The sequence below is a fragment of the Arvicanthis niloticus genome, chromosome 4, assembly GCF_011762505.2.
Source record: "Arvicanthis niloticus isolate mArvNil1 chromosome 4, mArvNil1.pat.X, whole genome shotgun sequence".
Classification (NCBI taxonomy): Eukaryota; Metazoa; Chordata; class Mammalia; order Rodentia; family Muridae; genus Arvicanthis; species Arvicanthis niloticus.
The window spans coordinates 22,537,392-22,559,322 of record NC_047661.1 but is presented as its reverse complement, the minus strand read 5'-3'; the positions used below and the strand labels follow the sequence as shown (position 1 = coordinate 22,559,322).

The 21,931-nt window shown below is 37.7% G+C and overlaps 1 protein-coding gene across 5 annotated transcripts in view; it reads right to left on the bottom strand.

Annotated features, from left to right (window-relative positions):
* The window catches only part of Afg2a (AAA ATPase AFG2A), a 174,279-nt gene extending 152,920 nt beyond the window's left edge, over nucleotides 1-21,359 (bottom strand). For 2 of the 5 annotated variants that reach the window (XM_034499853.2, XM_076932317.1), the window contains exons 1-9: nucleotides 21,130-21,357; nucleotides 17,171-17,295; nucleotides 15,513-15,670; nucleotides 11,749-11,807; nucleotides 9,722-10,366; nucleotides 8,734-8,863; nucleotides 8,274-8,330; nucleotides 5,349-5,472; nucleotides 2,963-3,218 (exon numbers count right to left, since the gene is read on the bottom strand). In XM_034499853.2, the coding sequence (XP_034355744.1) occupies nucleotides 2,963-3,218; nucleotides 5,349-5,472; nucleotides 8,274-8,330; nucleotides 8,734-8,863; nucleotides 9,722-10,366; nucleotides 11,749-11,807; nucleotides 15,513-15,670; nucleotides 17,171-17,295; nucleotides 21,130-21,289 (1,714 nt within the window). In that variant the 5' untranslated portion in view covers nucleotides 21,290-21,357. Of the gene's footprint in view, nucleotides 1-2,962; nucleotides 3,219-5,348; nucleotides 5,473-8,273; nucleotides 8,331-8,733; nucleotides 8,864-9,721; nucleotides 10,367-11,748; nucleotides 11,808-15,512; nucleotides 15,671-17,170; nucleotides 17,296-20,977 lie in introns of all 5 variants that reach the window. The other 3 variants (XR_013109776.1, XM_034499854.2, XM_076932318.1) reach the window with 3 other exon arrangements.
* Between the last annotated feature and the right edge of the window lie 572 nt (nucleotides 21,360-21,931).

Sequence of the window (21,931 nt, the reverse complement as noted above, 5' to 3'; positions counted from 1 at the left end):
TTTGCACCAGCCTTTAGTCACTAGACACACATGTGATAAACAGACAAACATGCAGGCAAAATGTTCATACATATAAAAGTTTTTAAATTAAAAATATATTCATTTATTACCCTCCTGCATGGCACCCTGTTCTTAAAGTTAATTTATTTTGCTATATGAAGATAAAAGAATGATACCAATATTGTAATATATATTAGCATTCAGGACAACATATCCAAATAATTAATTAGACACAATGGACACTGTAGTTCTACCAACAATCTTTCTAAAAGCTATGGTATCACAGTTTATTCTAGGCTAGAATTAAAACAGGTTAGGTAAGTCAGATCAGAAAACACTTGCTTTTTTTTTTTTTTAAAAAAAAAAGTTAGACAGATTTTATATTTAAACTGTAAAGTCATACTATCCTGAAAAACATGTGTTTTATGACTTGACTTTTAGAGGCAAAACCACATGCTTCTCTCACAGGGCTAGTCAGAGGGTTGAAGAGATGGTTTCCCTTTCTCACCTTCATTTGAAACTCCCACTTTCTCTTTAGGCTTCACAGAAGCCACTTTTTCTATATAACCACACTTCTTTTCCTTTAGAAAAAAAAAATCCCTGTATTTTTTTCCATTTTTTTTTTTTATTTGACTACATTACTAAACAAGCAGTTCTTTACACACCTCTCTCCTTCCTTGGAATTTCTAGAGAGTTTAAGACTCATAAAGCCTCCCTAAGTACAACTGAGTACAGTGTAAGTCAAGAAACGTGTTAAACGCTTAAAGACTGAATACCTGCCTGGCATCATGGGTGAGTCCATAGATCAACACAGTAATCCAGATTCTTAGTTACCATGTACAGACAAATAAAGGAAGCAAAGTTATCCACTGATATATCTGTTTCTTGAACCACAGGAATTTATTTTTATATCAAGTCCCATCGCTCCCTATGAAGCTAAAACCAGCACAGAAAGAAGACAGAAAAGGACCTATCCTTATGCCGCATTATACTAAGGAATGATTCTATTGACCTGGTAAACTACACAGCCTACCACCTTCCCCATCCAGCAGTCCTCCAACCTGAAAATTATGGTAATTGTTAGAAAGTGAAAGAATTACTTTTTCCATCTAAAGTAAAATATTCAAGCATTCTAATGTTTCTCCTCTGAACTTATTTTCCTTGTTTTCCCATACGTATATTGAACAGATAAAAGAATAAAACAAGGGTTAAAGAAATGGCTCAACATTTAAGAGCATCTGCTACAAAGGTAATGAGTTCTATTCCCAGCACTCCCAGTGGCTCACAACTACCTATAATTCCAGCTCTAGAGGACCCCATTTAACATATAAAAACAAAATTTAAATTTAATTTTTAAAGGGATGAAAGGAATAAAAGAATCTTCAAAGCTAATAAATTATACAAATATAAATTAGTGATTTGGGCACAAAAGTTGACTGCCATTCAAAATTAAAGTTCTAAATAATGAAATTTCTCATTTAGAAACAAATTTCTTCCATAACCACAAGAATTAAACCTTTCTGAAAGCATATCATGAAAATATAAGATAACTGTCAAAGTCTAGTATGTTGGGATCCCAAGAGTAGAGCCACATTTACCAGGATACAGAGGGTACACAACCAGGTCAGCCAATGCAGTTTATTCAAAGTTTCAGCTTCTTTTAAAAGTAAAGCAGAATAAAGATTTCCCAGTTTCTAGTTCTCACCAGGTGCTGTAATATATTATTCCCTAGTAATAGCTAATCTTGGTTCAAAGTGACCCAAACTTTCTTGTAGACTGAGAAATCTGCCAGCAGTCCAACTCTTAAATGTGTTGCTTCTTATAATTAAAAACAAAGTTACTTTCTCACGAGAAAAGGAAGGTGAAGGCCACTTCCTCAGACATACAGCTTTCTTGGCAGAATTCTCTGAAGAGAAAGTATGCTTACTCTTTGTCCTAGTATGCTGGGATTCTCAGATATCCTTCAGTCACTTTGTAGCTAGCAGGCTGGGAGCAGTCTCCTCATGCCATTTTTCTACAAATGACAAACTGGAATCAACATAATGTCACAGTAGAGGCAAAGAGAACTCAGAATATGAGGAAATAAAAACATATCATCAGAGACTTGGGGTACAGCTAAGATTACCCACATGCCTGATGTTCAGAAGTTTAAGAGAATGAAATCCTTCAGGAAAATGGACTTCTTTCAATAAACATTTTGAACAACAAATTTATTGAATCAACTATTTCAACAGCTTTAAATGCTACCTCCATGTAAGAATACTTTCCATAGCTGAATATACTTTGAAATACTGTACAGAAGACCTTCAGAAGTACATACAGAGGCTGCAAAGATGGCTCAGTGGGGTAAAGCCAAGGGTGTGCAAGCATGAAGACTTGTAGCTGGATCCCTAAACTCCATGTACAGTTGGATCCACCAGCCCATGTTTCTTATTTCAGCACTTACAGCAGCATGAGAGGCAGAGAAAGGAGAATAATCTCCATCCAGAAGCTCAAGGGCCATTTAGCCTTGTGTACTCTGTGACCAAAAGTGTATCTCAAGCAAGATGATTGGCAAGGACCAGACACCTGAAGTCATTTTCTGACCTTTACACATGCTCTTTGGTACACGTGTATATACACACATCCTTATGATATTCTTCAGCAGGCAACAGATGAGTTAATAGCTCTTACACGCCCATTCTTGAGTTTTGCTATGTAACAATACTATTGTCAATATTAACATCTACACATCTGGTTATGTGTGTACGGAAACAGGCTGAGGAAAAATCTTAGAATATGTTATATTCTAAGTGATGAACCTGAAAAGATTAAAATAGTGGTTTTCCTTCATAGTTCTCTAAATTATGTAAGTCATAAATATATATCATGACTAAAAGCTAGAGCTAATAATAAGCAGCGACATAAATAATTATTAGTCTATAAATAGTCAAACAGACTCATCACAGATGGTCACTCTTACCTGCTTCATTACACAAGGCTTTCAAGTCTGCACCAACATAACCATGGGCATTATTTGCCAGCCTCAGCAGCTCAGCTTTAGTGAGTAAGTGCGGCACCCTCCGGAGAAGTTTCTGGAGAATATCAAGCCGGTCTTGGGCATTAGGAATGCCAATTTCAATCTCTTTATCAAATCTCCCGGGTCTTCTGAGTGCAGCATCTAGCGCTTGAGGGCGATTTGTGGCCCCAAGGACTAATACCCGTCCTTCACTTCCTTCCTAAAAAAACAAAATAAAAATAAATTGCATATTGATTTTAAAAGAACACAGAGGTGAAAACTGATTCTGTGGAAAAAAATAAACAGAAGGTTCTAGAGCATTAAAATTTAATTCTTATATTTCTACTAGCCAATTTACAAAATTCTGTTTGTACCTTTAATCAAAGCACTCACTAGAGGCAGAAGCATGTGGATCTCTGAGCAAGTTACAGGACAGCAAGGGCTACACAGAGAAACACTGTCTCCAAACACCAAAGAAAAATTATTAACTTTAGTATAGGGTTTTCAAAGTTCGGTCAAAATGTTTTCTACAAGAGAATGCTTTTTATTGGTTAAGTAGTTTTCCCCTACTTAGAAGTAAAGATTACAGCCTAAGTAGTATTCACACAGAACTGATGAGCAACTTATCTAAGAATTCTTTCTCACACGTCAACTGTTTTCTTTAAAAAAAAAAAAAAAAAAATGTTTAAAGTTACACTTGTTTGCTGTGTGTCTGTGAGTAGAAGTATGTGCAAACACCTGCCCAAGCCCCATTTTGTGGTGCACAAAGAAGCCAGAGGGCAAAACTTGCAAAAGTGAGTACTCTCCTTCCACTATATAGGTACTGGGGATGAAACTCAGGTTGTCAGGGCTGGTGGCAAGTCTTCACTTGCTGAGCCATCTTGCCAGTCCTGGTTTTTTATTGTGATGAAGTTTTCAATTCTAGAAAAGTATGGAATCATAACCAATATCCCTGGATACACAAAGATTTATACTCTTTAAAAATGGGGTTAAAAACAAAAAATTATAAAGAACTATGATTACCATGTTCAGCCACCTTCAGACATCCAGAGTCATGTGTAATTTCCGAGATAAGCATTAAAAAAATCTTGGTATTTTTTTCATAAAAAACTAAAACATCATCAACTGTGAGTACACCATCAGAAAATAAACTACTATGAACTTATAAATTTAAAAGCACACATCCAGGCCCCTTAAATGTTTTCAGATTAAAATATCAGTGTCATGTGATTAAATATCTGATTAAAATATCTAGTCCTGTCAAAGACAACAATATTATTTCACAGATTGCTTATCCCAGTGGCAGAGAAAAAGCCACCAACTGCCCTGCTGTCTAAGATTCTCCAACACTGATCCTAATTCATCTTTCCTACAAAGGACCTTAGAACCAATTATAATGCAGCTCTCTGTATCACGGTCATCCTGAATCAGAGATCTGGCCTGCTTAAAGAAACATCTACTTGAGTGAATACCAAAACCTCACATTATTTTCACATATTCACTTTCCATCAACAGAAAATAAAACTAAACACTCCTTTTGCTTTCTAATGTGCAAAAAGAAGGTGTGGAACTACATGCTTTCTGAAGTTTCTCTTGGTGGTACTATACTATGACTCCAAGAACTTTGGTTATTTTCAGTCTAATCTAAGAAGTACATTTTTCTGATTAACAAATACGAAAAGTATGAGAGAATTTTCCTTCACTCATGATCTTGTATCAATCCTTTTCATAATTAACACATGGTATTTGTACTAATAACAAATAAAACTCTGGCTGTAGTAACACATATCTACAATTGTGATATGTATGTAGGAGGCTATGAGAGAATAACTGAGCTTTCTGAACACCCTGGATTAAACAGAAAGACCTATCTCAAGATGAGGTGGAAAAGACTCATGAACTTATTAAAATTTAGTTTATTGAGACAATTTCACATAGACAAGGTTAGCCTCATACTCACTATGTAGCTGGCCTTGAAATGATCCTTCTTCCTCAGCCTCCTAAAGGACTAAAAGCATATACCACAATACCCAGGGAGACTCACAAAATTTCTTAAATTCAATAAAATTCACTTATTGACATGTGCCTCAGGTTTTAAATTACTATCATATGTAACATACACACACAAATACATTATGGTAAATTATACAATATGGTAAACTTTACATAATAGAAAAACATGCCAGACTACTGGGCCTCTCAGTTATTGAGCAGTTTGCTGAAACAAATTACTTTGAGTGTTAACCCACCTTCATGTGTAAGGATATCCCTTATCCTGGAATACTCACAGACCTAGAGACGTTTGGGAGGTTTTGCTATTCTATACTCTAAACGCCAGTGTTGTACTTACTGAGCCAATGCCATCCATCAATGTTAAGAGTGAAGCTACAACTCTCTTTTCCACTTCACTCTGAGCTCCTTCTCTTTTAGGACAAAGTGCATCCAGCTCATCAATAAAAATAATCGATGGATGCCTAAAACAAATCAAATCAAATATGTAACATTTAATTTTAGTGTAAAATTTTAATTAAAATAACATTAAATTTCAATTTTGTCAATATTAAAAACAAAAACACTAAAATACTAAATCAAAAAATCTCAAGAGTAATTCTAGTGTAATGTTATCAACCTCACATTCTAGCATATCTGCCTTCATAAAATGCCTCTTTGTGACCTGGGGAAGAGGAAGAGTCAGTAAAAGACAATGGAGACCATTTCAAAAAAAAAAGTTTCAAACATTCAGACGTAGTGGCAAGATACTTCAAACGCATGGATAAAAAGACAGGAGCTACACAGCTCTAGTTACCAGTCCCCTAGCAGAAGGAGAAAAAAACATAAACCACCCCCAACCTCCACTCTCAAAGGAAGATTGGTGAAAAGACACAGGCAACAGTCTTACATTCAGAACAAGACCAGACCTCTCATTAGCCTCAAAGCCATTTGTGATTTTCAGTGATAGTGATTCTTCTGGCAGACGGGTCAGCAAAGGGAAATTCCATTTTATGTATGACACTATGGGCAACAACCGGGTAAAATCTTGAGGGAAAAAAACTATTATGTGAAACGAACCTAAAGTAAGGCAAAGCCCTGAGTGGCACTTGGCCTGACAAGAGGCTGAGGCGAAATGCTGACAAGCTCAAGAGGCTCTGCTCTGTCAATGAAGTGCACAAAGAAATGTAGGCCTACCCAGAGGAGAGCTCATAGAGCACCTCTGGCATGTGATACCACAGTCCTGAGCCTAAGTAAATCAAGTTATGGCACATAGTAAAGGCTAGACAGCTTCTGGTCAGCATAATATAAAATGGAGGAAAACTGAAAGCATTTCCTGTAAAATCAGGAACAAGTATATTTACCATTACCATTAGTTTTGAATACCTAGTCATAGGCATAGCAATTAGACACAAAAGATGAAAGGGGCTGCTGAGACTGTAACTCAGTGGTAGTCCGTTTATATTGATATACTGAGGATCAATCCTCAGTATCATCAAAAAGGAAAGAAAAAGTAAAAAAAGAAAACAAAAGAGGTGCAAACAGAAAAGAAGTTCTAAGTATCCCCACTCAAAAAATGACAAAATCCTATATATAAGCACCCTAAAAACTACACCAGCAAATTCTTAGACCTGGTAAACAGTTTCAGCAAAGTAACAATACAAAAATCAACATGAAAATCTATACAATAACACACTTTCCCTGAGACAAATTAAGACAAATAATCCCATTCATATCCATTCAGTTGCTTAAACAAAGGAAAAAAAAAAAATCAACCTAAGAACAAATCTAACCAAGCTGGTGAAAAAAACTTCTACAAGAAAACTTGAAGATACTGACAAAAGAAGATAAAGAAGGCAAGAGAAAATGAAAGACCTCCAATGCTATGGATTGATAGTTAAGACTATAAAAATGGTTACAAGAGTCACTAAAAGCAACCTATAGATTTAATGTACTTCCTATCAAACTCCAGGGACATTCTTCAGAAACAGGAAAAAAAAAAAAAAAAAACACATGTCAGAATTCATAAGGAAAAACAAGACTCTGTGATAGTTAGCTTTAAATGCCAGCTTGACATTACCTAGAATCTTAGAATTTCAGTAAGAAACTGTCGATGGAGTTAGTCTATGGGCATGTGTCTGAGAAAACTGTTTTAAGATAATTGATAGAAAAGATACCATTCCCTACATGTTCTGAACTGTTAAAGAATAGAAAATGCAAACTGGGCACAAGCAAGCAATGACCATGCATGTATTCATTTCTCTCTGCTCTTGATTGTGATGTGACCAGCTGCTTCAAGTTTCTACTGCCTTGACTTTCCCACAACAATGGACTTACTAGAATTGTGAGCTAAGAAATAAACCAAAACCTTACTCCATTTAATTGCTTCCTATTAGAGTATTTTTAGCAACAGAAATAAAATTAAGACAGACCCCTTTAGCACAGTATTACAGCCATAGCCATAGTAAGCAGAAAGAAGAATGCTTGAGCTACCAGTTTCTGATCTCAAACTACTACAGAACCACAGTAAGAAAAACAGCACAGGGACTGGAGAGATGGCTCCACAATTCAGATGAACTGGGTTTGAGTACCATACCACATGGAGGTTCACAACAGTCTGTAATTCTAGTTCTGGGGGATCTGATGCCCTTTTTGGCCTCCACAGGCACTGTATGCATGTGATGCACAAATGTTATCTGCAGGCAAAACACCCATACACACAAAAAAACAAATAAATAAATAAATAAATAAATCTTGAAAAAGAAAAAAGAAAAACCCAGCATAATACTGACACAAAACACACACAAACTAATGGAATAGAAGACATAGCAACAGCCATGTAGTTTTTAACAAAGGTGTCTAAAACACCTTTAAGTAAGCAAAAAAAAAAAAAAAAAAAAAAAAGGTATTGAAAAAAGTAAACATCCGTATGTAGAATGAAAATAGATCTGTATCTCTCACATTATACCAAAACATATGCAAAGGTTTCAAGACTTTCCTATAAGGCACACTGAAACTAAAGAAATCATACACTTTTAAGATGCAGTCTAGGCAAAGACTCTTTGAAAACAATTCCAATAGTGCAGGAGGGATCCCAGAAACGGACATAAGTCATTTAGTAATTCTTATCAAGCATTAGACACAAACAGATTGGCTAACATTTCCTTAAATCTCCCATCTGTCTCTAAGGCCATCACAATCTGTGTTACTTCTTATCTTTGCATAAAGTGCCACTATTGTACTTAAATAGTCTCGGAGATTCCAAAGCAACAAATATTAACAATACCGTAGAGTGGCTTCAGCAAATATCTGGCGTAACCTTGCTTCAGTCTCCCCATAGAATCTGTAATGAGAGGAAAAAAAAAACAGAAAAAGGGAATGAAAAAGTTCATGAACACTTCTTATTGTTTATAGAACTTTTTCTATAAAAGATAAACTGAATTTTCAAGTGTTTCTAAAATACTTAAAATTACTTTCAAAATTTATTTTCAAATTTTGTATGTATTATATAAAGTAAATTTAAAAGAACACATATAATCACAAAAATATTTAAAGTATGAGGTCTAGCTAAACCACATAGATAAAACAATGCATCAGAAAAAAAAAAAAAAAAAAGCAAATTTAAAATACTCCAAAATAGCTTAATGCATGAAATATCTTGTCAGAATACCGCACAACTGTTTTAAGGAGCCACATCTGAGATATATAAACTTAGTAATGTTAACTTTACTAAGTCATATACCTACTTGCTTATAATTTCAGGACCATTAATTACAGAAACATAAGCTCCAACTTCATTAGCAACAGCCCTAGCAATCATTGTCTTTCCGGTACCTGGAGGACCATAGAGTAATAACCCTCTAGGTGCTGGAATTCCTACAAGAAAAAAACAAACAAACAATGCATTCAGTATGATTATTAATGTTCTTGCTAAACTGCCATACAACTTCCAGTGTAGGTTATAAATGGAAATCTACCTTGTACTACACTACAAATTAAGAATCATATCTTTCCCCTACTTCCCAGAAAACTGTACTATCTATCCCAAATTCTGAGCCCCATTAATGACTTTCCTTTTCTCTACAGATCACAAACCAAGGAAATCATGTACATTTTTTGGGTTTTATTTTTTTAAAAAGAGCCCCATCTCAGGTAGCACAATTTAATAATCAGAACACAATTACTTCCAACTTATATTCTTAAGAAATAGAAACATTACTAGCAAATATATAAATCCTTGAGTTCCTTTTACAAACATAAAACTTTATGAGAAAGGAATAAAAGGGGATAATACATAAAAACATATATAAGCAAAGGATTGGACAGCAACCATAAAGGAGTAGCTCTGAGTTTCCTAGGAGTTGAATTACTTCCTTCATCACTTGCTTCAAGACAGACACACACATAACTACATTTCCTAGTTAAGTTTTAACTACATGACTATCTTTGGTTTATTTCTTTAGGCATTATGTTATCTAACATAACAAGATACTTTCTGAGATACAGCCCACCAACAGTAGATAAGTTGCTCTCAGAAGAGACTCACCTGCCACTCACATACAACTTAAAAGACCAAATACTGCAAATAAGTCATTTCACTATCATCTCCCAAAGCAATTAACACCTGACTCAAGAAATAAGGACAGGAGGGTGAGCAATTATTAGAGAGTAAACCTAACCACCTGCTTTTGAGTTTGAACATAAATACAGTAAACTAAACTAAAGGTGACTTACCGTAACTCTTGAAAAGTTCAGGCTGCTTGAGAGGCAGTTCAATAATTTCTCTTATTGCTTTCAGCTGACTGCTCAAGCCTCCAATCATGTCATAAGTTACTTTAAACTGACTGTCTTGTTCTTTTGAATTGGTACAAATTTTTCGAAGATTGATTCTTGTTGTTGAAGAAATAAAATAAAAAGTATCAGTATTGCTCTTTGCTCCTGCACTAGCAGATTTTAGTTGTTTCTCTTCACTGATAGGTTGTGTATTTCCTTCTTTGGATGAATCAAAACTACACTTAAGACCTGTGATTTCCTCTAGTCCAAGTCCACTTCCATCCCTAGGGCTCTGTGTGACATCCAACAAAACTTCACCAGCTTTATTCATAGTTCTGTCATTAATGGGTTTACAGGGTGTACTCTGTGATGCTGGGCTCTGAGGTTCTTTCAGATCTAACTGGCTTAGCTGAAAGGATATATCCACATCACTGCTTTCCATGCTAGAATGTTCCGAGGCCATTCCCTGGGCATCAGTGGCAGAGGTACTCTGAGGCTTTCCCAATGTTGTGCCATCTGTCCCTTTTACTTGTAACACTTGTAACTTGCAGAGTCGTCCATAGAATGTACAATATAAAAAGTTGCCTGGTAAAACAATCTTGCCATCTAAAAACCAATTGATTAAATATACATTAGCATAATTTCTCCCACTTAATGTTTTTAATTGCAACATATTTGCTATTAACAAAACTGGAACACTAATAAAAGTAACTGTCACAAAAAATAGAGGGCACATACTCCCCTCACAGAGTATCAGCTGTATTAAAAAAAAAAAATCATTCTTCTAAATTCTGTAGGTCAGTAAATCCAAAATTCTATAAATCATAGCAACAAAAGTTCATATTTACCAAAAAGCTAAATTTATATGGCACATTCAAACCAACACTGCAACATTCTTCACTGGAAAATGTTCAAGCACAAAAGTTAAAAAGTCTCAGTTTAGGCACTCATGTGGCATACATACATACATGCAGACAAATTTTATTACACATACAATCAAAACATTAAGAGAAGAAAAAATGTCTCAGTTCTAAGGCAGTGGAGATGGCTCAAATAATAAAGTGCTTGCTGAGCAAACATAAGGACCTGAGCACAGATCCCTAGCACCCACACAAAAACCCAGGTAAACTGATGTATTACTGTAATCTCAGCAGAGACAGGAGGATGTTTGGGCATGCTGACCAACTAGTCTAGCTTACTCCATGAACTCTGGTTAAAGAATCTTTCTAATAAATCAAGAAGGTAGAAACTGAAGCACCCAATGCCAGCCTCTGGCTCCATGTACACTCAAGCACAAACATGCATACACACAAGCATGTGCTCGTGTAAGGACAGGAGGAGATCCTGACTTAAAGTCCTGAGTCAATATGTACTGCTGACATGTGCATAGCTATGACAAGGACTCCAAAGCCTCAAACCTACTGTACATTAGCAAAGCTGTTCCCCAGATGGAGCAGGCTCAGCAGAGCTTTCCTGGGGGGTCTTAGTGTAAATATATACAAAAACTAGTAACCACAGCTTCCTCTTCCTCCCAGATGTTTACAACCTAAAACTATCAACCTACAGGCATGTCTTACTCAGATTAGCTAACCTCTCTCTCTTTGCTATACCTAAACATGCTGAGGTTCCTGAGTGCTGGTAATAGTGCATGCCACTTCGCCAGAGTGAGCATACATGCATCTGACCCCATGCATCTGTACATGTCTCTTGTGTTTGTCTTTTCTTCATTCCCCTCCACCCTTAGGTAGAGTGTCAGGACTCAAATCATTGGGACACAGTACAGGCACATCCACAAACATTGAGGGGGGCTGTCATATACACACACAAACACACTCAAAACTTCAGTTCTATCACCAGCTTTGTCCTCAAATAGGTATTAATTGAGACTATCCACTTAGCTATTTAAAAAATATAAATGTTTACGAGCACTTTTTGCTGCTCGTTTACCACTTAAAACTGAGAAAAGCAATTACAAATACTAGTCTCACCTAGTTTTCTCAGAATACAACCAGTCAGTTCTTCTTCATTAATTTCCTTATCTTTGTCACTAGAGAGGAAAGAAAAACAAACGGAAATCAACCTTAGGTACACTAAACCACAGAAAAAGTGCCAAGCATAGCTAGCTATATTATAGACCAATATATAGACCAATTTGTTTGAAACCCCAAAACAAATGATTGACACAATTTTGGCATTGATTTACACTTTTTAGATACACATTACTTGCAGGAAAATATCTTCAGTTTGATGCTATAAAAGCTAAGGTCAGTAATCTTCAACACACAGAGTGCTATCCAGTAAAGACCATGAACGCATAAAAACGAATCCCATATGAAATGTTAGTATATACTGCAGAGAAATGGTAAATACTGCTTTGTAAAATATTTTCTCATACAAATATGTCTCATGTACAAGTATAAACATATATGTATATGTACAGATAGCCATCTCTTTAGGTACACACATAAACACACATACTGTACATAAGTTATAAGAAGAAGATATTTCTGTGCGATGTCAAATACATTTGAAAAACACTTGCCTAAGTTAACCACTCCCTTTCTGAACTTGCCTTGCACAGAAAAAGACTTTTGTTCTCAGCTTTCATTCCCATTATTTACATTATTTACACATTAGCTCTTCAGAAAAATCAAATCCTGTACAGTACATCACTTGAAGAGGTACAAACAGGAAGGGGGCGGGGAGAGTACTGACTGCAATGGAAATTGATTCTGAGAGACTTGCCTAAGGAAGAAATAGGGCTCTTATATTTGAATGCTTGGTCCCCAGTTGGTGGAACTGTTTGGGATCTTCCTAGTAATCAGTGTCTCTAACAGGAGAGTTGTGTGCTGGAAGTACAGGAAATGAGAACATCTAAAATCACTGCTCTTATTTAAAAGCTTGCTCAGGTAAATTCCATGACATGTCTGATGCTCCTGCTCTCTGCAGCAACACAAGCAGACTCTTACCTGAGCTACTATCTCCAGGTATTCAAGATCACTGTCTTTTTTTAGAGCTGCATAGTTGTACAAATTCCCCACTGGGAATGGTGAGATTCTTGAAGCCTCAAAGCCCACCCCCCCTCCCCTGTGACATACTTCCTCTAACAAGGCCACACCTCCTAATCCTTCCCAAACAGTTCTACCAACTGGGGACCAAGCATTCAAATACACTCTTATTCAAACTACCACATACACACATATATGCATCTGATATATAAAATTGATTCTCAACATTATATTCTTTTCCTCTCTGCTTTTAATGTTTATTAAATGGCTATTTCTTTGTTTGTTTATAGGAAACAGAAAATAGTTTCTTGTCCTTCAAAGTAGGCAGAGGGATAATGCCAAAACACAAACTCAGAATATATAAAAAAGAAAACCAATTTTAACTCAAGACAACTAGAAAATGTTTTTGGACTCTCATATAAACATTCCCTAAATTATCACTAAGCTGGCATTAAATTATCAAAAGGTACTTTCATTAAAGTAAATTTGCGTCAGACTTTCATCAGCAATCAATCTAACTCAAAATCTATTAACTATGTGCAAAAGGATAGGTGAGACCCTTTAGTCACCCTTCAGTAGGGGCTATTTAAAACTCTTGGTAATAACAGCTCTTTAGTTTTTACCAGGTTAAATGTTTTTGCTTGAGCTATCAAAATTAGCAATTATTTCTTGAGATGCTTGCAGTGGCACAAACCTAAAGTACTAAAAGGGATGAGGCAGGATTAAACTAGTCTGGGTTTTATAAAGTGAAACTGCTTCAAAAACACAAATAAGTAAAAACCACTGGAGAGATAGCTCAGTACAAGACAACAGAATGTTCAGTCATGAATGGGACACAAATACCACATCTCCTCCCAAGACTCAGAGATCATTGTGAAAGAGGGGAACAGAAAGAATGTAAGAGCCAGAGACAGAGGATACAAAGAAGCAGTGTCTTCTGGACATAGCAGGAGAGTTGCACATATGAACTAGAACCCACTGTGACAGCACACACAAGGTCTGCAATAAACGAAGCTACATCAAATCCCAGCAGAGAGAAGGATTTGGGCACAAAATCCCACCCCTAGACCTGAAGCTAAAGAGGAGAAGAACTGTTAGCTGCTAGTAAGATTCCGTTTGCTATAAGAGTGCAGACTCTGATTAGTCATCCAAGAACATGTGGACATCACAAATTAGTCTTGACAGGCTTACAAAAAAATAACAAAGTTAGGTGGGCAGGGAATGAGAATTGGGGTCTAAGAAGAGTTGAAGGGAATAACATGGCTGAGATACACTGTACTCAATTCCCAAAAGAATTAGCAACAACAAAAATCTTAAAAAGTTATCAAACTGATAAGACATTTTAGAAAATGCTCATACCAAAAAGAAAAACAATGATCTGTACTAGTTTTTCAACTGAAGGTACTATTCTAAATTAATTTCTCTGTGAAATACAAATATTGAATGTGAAGACATCCATACTATTTTTCTCTGTTAGCCATTAATTCTTATTTCAACATTTTATTAAGCCTTTAACAACAGACTGTGACTCAATGTAGACTTCGTTTTTTATCTTGCTAAAATATTTCTAAAGGGTTATTTTTCATTAGGAAATTGTTATACACCTAATTACATAGTACTTGACATGTTCATATTGGAATAAATATGTTTCAGTGACAAAGAGGAAAAGAAACGATTTTGTATCTAGTCACAATATGCTGCTATTCTTGTGATAACTGAACATGCCCTGGTTTAACTGCAAGTGAAGATGAAACACTGCTGTATATTCTTCAGGTACAATCCCTTCCATTTAAAATGTCAGGGCTACTTAACTACAGCATCCCTTATCCATGATTATATACACCCATTCAGCTTATGCTATCTTATATAGTAGATCACTAACATATGTAACTATCATGTACTCAAAATGTAGCTGTTAATGGGATTATTAGTATGTTGAAAGCCCTAGTTTCCATCCCAAACACAAAGGAGAAATTTCCCAGTATCTACTGGCACCATCAGATGGATCATCATAGTTTAAGGCCAGCATGGACTACATAGTTAAGACCTTGTCTAAAACAAACAAATGATCTAGAGGGAAAAAAAAAAAAAAAAGGGAGTGGGAGGGAGGGGGGATAAAATACCTTCCCAGTAACTTTTAAAAATTATGTATTAAAATAATATTTTACATATAGTGGGCTAAATAAAACTTGTAACAATCTATTTCATCTGTTTAGAAAAAGTAAAATCACCTGGCAGTAGTGGTGCATACCTTTAATCCCAGCACTCAGGAGGCAAATGTAGGCAGACCTCTGTGAGTTTCAAGGCTAGCCTGGTCTATAAAGCAGGTTCTAGGACAGCCAAGGCTACACAAAAAAAAAACCTGTCTCAAAAAACAAACAAACAAAAAACAAACAAAAAAAAAGAAAGAAAAAAGAAAAAAAAAACCCAAAACCAAAAGAAAAACAAAAACAAAATTGAACACGTTTGTATGAGAGCATTATATTCCTTTATTAAAAAGATCTGTTTACTTTATTTGTATGAATGCTTTGCTAGCATGTCATGTCTCTGCACCACATTTGTGGCTAATAGTAGAGAGCACTAGATTCAATGGAACTAGAGTTATGGATGACTGGGCACTGGGAACTAGACCTGGGTCTCTGCAAAACAAGGACTCAACTACTAAGCCATCTCTCCAGCTCCATCTCAACACACTTCTATTGGGCAGCTCTGAGCTAGACAGTCACCAAAGAAAAGGGACAAACCTCAGTGCCAAGTCCATTTCCTGAGCCTGAAGCACAGCACCTAAAAGAGGCTGGACCCGGATGGTCTCACCAGCTCTCACACCCACATTCTTCTGTGCCATTTCACTCAGGCCAACCTTGCCTCCAGGAAATCCTGCAACTGGCCAGGCTGTATAAACCTACCCAGAAAAAGAAATCAGCAATATTAGAAAACCAGTATATATAATGCCATCAATTTATGTATTACATGTTAAGCACATCTAATACACAAAACATTATTTCCAAACAGTATCTGATGCAAACTGTTATGGGATAAATTGCAGTTCCAAGAAAAAAAAAATAAAAAAGGCCATAAATTAAATCCTATGTAAGTTCACCAATTATTTGTAATGAACTATTACATCTTCTGTAAAGATCACAAAGAACCTCAGAGTGAGATGAGGGAAGGCATATTTCTAAAAACAGACAAAGACATTTCTAGATGGTAAGGTAAGAAGCAAAGGAGAAAATATTAAAAGCAAGGTAACTTATAATGCAGGTAAGCTGGTACTTCATACCCTTGATGCATTGCAAATATGTAAGATTCTCTTTAATGCCTGGGTCTTGGAACTGGAGATGGCTTTGCCTGTAAAGCACTTGCTATGCAAGTATGAGGATTTGAGTGTGACCTCCAGAATCAATAAAAAAGCGAACCATGTGGCTCACACTTGTAATCTCAGTGGTGAGGAGGCAGACAGTGTGTTTCTGGGGCATACAAGACAAATACCACAGACTTATCTATGAGTTTGAGTCCAAGTAATAGATCCCAGGTCAAAAAGCAGGTTAAGTGGGGCCTAAGAAACACCTGAGGTATCATATCTATAGGTGTATGAAGACATGTATACCAACATCTCCCACAAATGAAATAAGCAGTTAAAAAAAAAAAAAAAAAAAAGTTAGGGCAGAGGCAGGAGTTAGCAACAGGACAAAGAGCCAAGCTGCTAAAAATCTGGGAAAAACTCTGGTTTTAGAAGTCTTCAAATGCTACATGACATCAAGAGAAAGAAGTATAGCCAAACCTAAGAGAATAATAAATATTTGTATGAAGGGCAGGTGCTCTTCTTATCTCAAAATCACATTTCTGCAGAGAAATGTATTTAACAGACTAGAGAAACAGAACTGTAAGGGATAGTCATCACTACCTCCTTGAAGAAAAAAAAGGCACTTTCTCTGGTATTTGAGTGACTATAATGTGCATGCCAGCCGTGTTATTTTAATTATATATATATTCATATGTGTGGTGAGAGGGTATGTGCTAGAGTTACAGGCAATTGTGAGCTGCCTAAGGCAGGTGCTGGAAACTGAGTTCAGACCCTCTGGAAGAGTAGTACGTTCTAACTGCTGAGCCACTGCTCGAGCACTCATGACTGTTTAATAATAAACGGTGTTTGGGGTTTTTTTTTTGTTTTTTTTTTTTTGTTTTTTTTTGAGTCAGCAAGATAGTTAACAGATGAAGACACTAGCCAACAATTCTGATAGCCTAAGTTTGACCCTTGAAACGGACATCACAAAAAGAAAGAACCAACTTCCAATCCACAAATACAACTAAAAAATTCTGTTCACCAACTCCTACTTGTATTAACAAGTTAAGACCAGTATGATTTCAAATGTTTCCAAAGTAAAAGGATAAGGACTTTTACCTCCTGCTTTCCATCCAAACTGGTAAGGAGCACTGGTCGACCTATACATATGTTTGCAGACTTCATAGTGTTAAGTCCAAGATGAACAAGAGAATTCTGGAATGTCTTAGGAACTTTGCCATCTACTATAATAAAAAAAAGAAAGAATTTATTTTATATGAAAATCCTATGTTCATATAACTGCATCAATGTACTTATATCCTGAAGAAACTTTAAAAACAAACAAACAAACAAATGTGAAGCCAAACCTCTTTGAATGTTTACTTGCTATATGTATGTATGTATGACTATAATTTACAAAGTTTAAAGAGAAGAAAAAAATCTCTTGGTTTACTAACAACATATTTGTAACTGGGTAGTGGTGTCATATGCCTTTAATCCCAGTTCCTGGGAGGCAGAGGCAGGCAGATCTTTGAGTTCAAGGCCAGCCTGGTCAACAGAGTGAGATAAAGGACAGCCAAGGTTACATGGAGAAACACTGCCTCAAAAACTAAACCAAACCAAACCAAACCAAACCAACCAACCAGACAAACAAAAAAACCCTACACACAAAACCAATAACCAAAAACCAAAACATACTTGTGACTGGGGTATTGACTCAGCACTATCAAAAGCAAACAGCAACAAACTAACTACACTTCCTATGGTCTCCATGCTTTCTGCAGAAAGATTCTGAGTCAGCTCCCAGGTTTCAAAGACTCCCACTAAGTACTGGAATAACCATTTGGCTCTAGATGCTTGCTTCCACTTCTAGACCTTCCCTAAAACCCTCCACATCTCCCTGTGAATGAAGACCATGGACAATTTCTATCCAAGTCCTTGTTTCCCAATGTATTATACAGTTCTCTGCTTACAGGATCCAAATCAACTCAAGTTCTCCACAGAATTCTACCAGTCCCTATTCTTCCAAGACACTATATTTAGTGTCTGCATGCATGTATGTGGCAGTAAGAGATCAATAAGGAGTCCATTCTTTCCTTATACCATGCAGATTCCATGCACATTGTCACTCATCGACATTCACTGCAGCAGTCTAGAGCAGGTCACATTACATTCAAAAGGAAGCAATGAATGCATACGTGAACTTACTGTTCTCTGCTCTGACTTTCAATGTGATGTGACTAGTTCTCTCAAGCTCCTGCCACTGTGACTTCCTTTGATAATGAACTTAACCTAGAATTATGAGCCATAATGAATCCATTCTCCCTTAAGCTGCTTTTTCAGGTATTTTACTACAGCAATGGAAAGAAAACCAGGACAGTCTCCCCATTCATTACAGGTATGCACCACCATACTATAGCTCTGTGTTTAATGTATGAGACAGGATCTCTTTTGGCTAATCTGGGCCAGTGAACTCCCAGGATCCACCTACCTCTAGCCTCAATTATTTGGTTACAAGACATACAGCCATACTCAGTTTTTTACATGGGTGCTGGGGATACAAACACAGGTCCTCATGCTTGCAAAGCAAATGCTTTTAGCCGCTGAACTATCTTCCTAGCTCCTACACCCAGCTTTTTACATGGGTGATATCTCAATTCTTGGTCCTTAAAATCTTTACCCACTAAATCATTTCACTAGTCCATAAAGTCAATTTTAAACAACCGTCCACCTTTGTTCTATCACTTCATGAAGTTTATAATCTAGCAGGATGAATTATTAAATGAGTACAGAAAAACTGCATAATTATGAACTATAATTATACTGAGAGACCTAGCAAAGCCTATTATTATGTGTGATCTGACCTAATTTGGAAAAATTAGAAACTGCTATTCAAAGAAAGTGCTGCTAACATTCAGGTAAGGAGGAAGATGAAGAAATAAGGAAAGCTGAAACTATCTATGGCAGTGTACTGCATCAAGATACTGGTCATAACCCTGACGACAATGGAAGCCCATAGGGATTAATAGCAGAACCATGACAAGATTTTTATTTTAAAAGATCATTCTGACTATAAAGTAGAAAAAGAGTAAGAGGACAAAAGTGAAAACAGAGAGGCCCTTGTAGTAGTTCAGGTGGGAAATGATGTTTGAGTTGTTGAGAAGCAGCAGGAATGCTGTGAATACAGAGACTATCTGGATGGTATACAAGATCAGCAATAACAGATGTGAGAACGGGTGGTATTATGCCTGACCCCCTAGGTTTCTGAATTTTATAAGGACTAAAGCTTGTATTACTGGAAGAAGTAGACTTAGGAAGTTGATTCTAAAGTGATTGAGAAATTAAAGGGTAATGACATTTAGAAAGGTAAAGAAATCAGAGGTAATAGTGCTATTCAGAACAGTCTACAAACTACTTGTTACTAGCTCATAATAAGGCTAAGTACAAAAAAAAAATCACTTGGAAACTTTTACTGCAAGCAGATAAACGTTGTGTCTATGAACCCAATAAACTTCATTATTCTGCTTTTTAAATTTTTCCTAATTACACTATCTAATAAAAGTGTCAATCTGTGACTTACTTAACATTATTAACTTTGCTTCATAAAATGTTTGAGAAATTCTGACGTAAAACACAGCTGAATCAAGACTCAGAAATACCATGCTGTACAAAAATAAAATCAAAATTGATGAGAATATAAATGGAAAACTTAGCTTTGGATATTCTTGCCTTAAAAAAATATTTAGAGAAGAAACAGGGTATCAGATTTAGAATTGAGAAACATCAATATTGCAGAATCAGATGGAAAAGGGTAAACCTGTGGAGAAAAGAACTGCCAATGCACATGGAGAAAACCTAGGAAAGTCTAATGGTAAATAAGCAGCAAGATGTTTTGATGAATTAAAGACCAACAATGCCAAAGACTACAGAGTCAAAAGGCAAGTAATGAAAACCATCCCCTGGATTTGACAACACAGAGACTATCTGTGACTATTACCAAGCAGTACCCAAGAGATGACGGCATGAGACTGACAAATAGGCAGAGAACACTCTATTTAATGAGCAGACAATGAAAATGTGTAGAGAGTGTGATGGCAGGAAGACATGGCGGAACTTTTCCAGTGGTTTAAGACATTAGAGAATGAACATGTGCAAATGGCAGTGGGAAGGAACTACTTGAAAAGATATTGAATCTGCAGAACAGAACAAGCTGTACCCTGATTGCTAAGGCAGATTAAAAACACTATGCTAACGCTAAGGTAGTCTTGAGAGTCTTACTGGACATAAAAACCATGCCCCTAGATTGTCTGCTCCATTTTTTTCAGAACAACTAGACATCAAACATGCTAAAGGGTTTACCAAGTAAATGACTTGTCAGACCTGAAGTCTGTCCATTCACCAAGACAAAAAAAAAAAAAAAAAAAAAAAAAAAACACCTCACCTAAGACAATGGCTCTGGAATCACACAAATCTGAACTCAAACATGGACTCTGCCAACTCGTACCCGTGCGACTCCGATGCAACTCCGTTAGCTGTTTCTACTCTGTGCAATGGGTAGCATTACGTCCTCACTTCCCGCTATCTCTGTGAAAACTAGATGAGCCACGCGCGTGACGGGGTAACTTACTACTAACACCGGTGTGCAAAGAGTCAAGAGCAATAACATTGTTATCATAACTAAACGTTGTTGTCCCCAGAGACACAACGCTGTCGGTTAGGCAGTACGGATTCGTCATCAAAAATGAGCTTTTTAGCGCAAGTTCTACTAGGTAAGAACCATTTCTGCAGCGCTGACTAGACAGTAAATCTTCAAGGAGCCCAGGCCACCTCGAGTGCGGTCACAGCTCAGTCGCTCGTCAAGCGTGGCGTACGCAAGGCCCCGGGCTCAACCTCCAGTACTCCCAAAGTCAGAAAGAAAGAACAAACCGTAAAGGGGAAATTCTGAGCATTTTGCGAACAGGGCCGGGAGGCTCAGGCCTGGCAGCTAAGCGGTCCGCGGGCTCCCGTGTCACGCCCACCTCCACACGCCGCGCTCCCCTCAGGCGCCTCAGCCTCACCGCTGCCCGCGCTTTCCTCACCTTTCTCAAGGAAGTTGGTCACCACCAGCATCCCCGGAGCCGCCACGTTCGGCTGGGCGAGAGGAGTCGAGGGCCCCGAGCGAGACGAGGCAGCAGAGAGTGAGAGCGAGGTGCCCTCCGCGCCCTCTTTCTGCCGCTTTCTGTTCTTCTTGGAAGACATGACTGCAGGCTGTCGGAGAAAAAGCAGCCCAAAGCCGGCTCAACGTGCGCGGCACGGGGATAAAACTTCCGGGTCAGAGGTCAGCGGCGCGGCACGCACGCCGTAATGCTCCGCGTAGAGCGCAGCCCGAGAGGCTGAGGCGGTTAGCGAGGGTCTCGCAAGACACCGTTTCGTAAAGGAAAAAGGGGTGGGCGTAGGAACCGCCGTTTACGTTATGAACTCCGAAGAGTGAACTTCGGCTGTTCCGCTGCTTTATCTACTCCCAAAGCAAATGTGGGTTGTGGCTTAAAGTAACAACAACAAAAACAATCAGAAAGTTTCTCCTCTCTGTCCCAGGCCCGTGGAGGACAATCAGCTCCACTAAGCTCCCTGCCAAATACAAAGTCCAGCTCAAGAATCGCGGATGGCGACACTTTTCGAGAGTTTACGGTTCCCCAGTCTCCCAGCGAAAAGGGGCGGAGCGAGCTCCGGAAGACGCCTGAGGTTGTTCGCGGCGAGACGGGGCGGGGCGATCGCCGGAAGGAGGTGATGTTGCACGGGGTCACGAGAGCGGGGCGGGAAGGGGCGGGGCGTGCGCCAAGGGTGACACGAGGCTGCGTCGGCGGGGTGGGCGGGGCGGGGCGGGGCGGGGCGGGGCGGGCG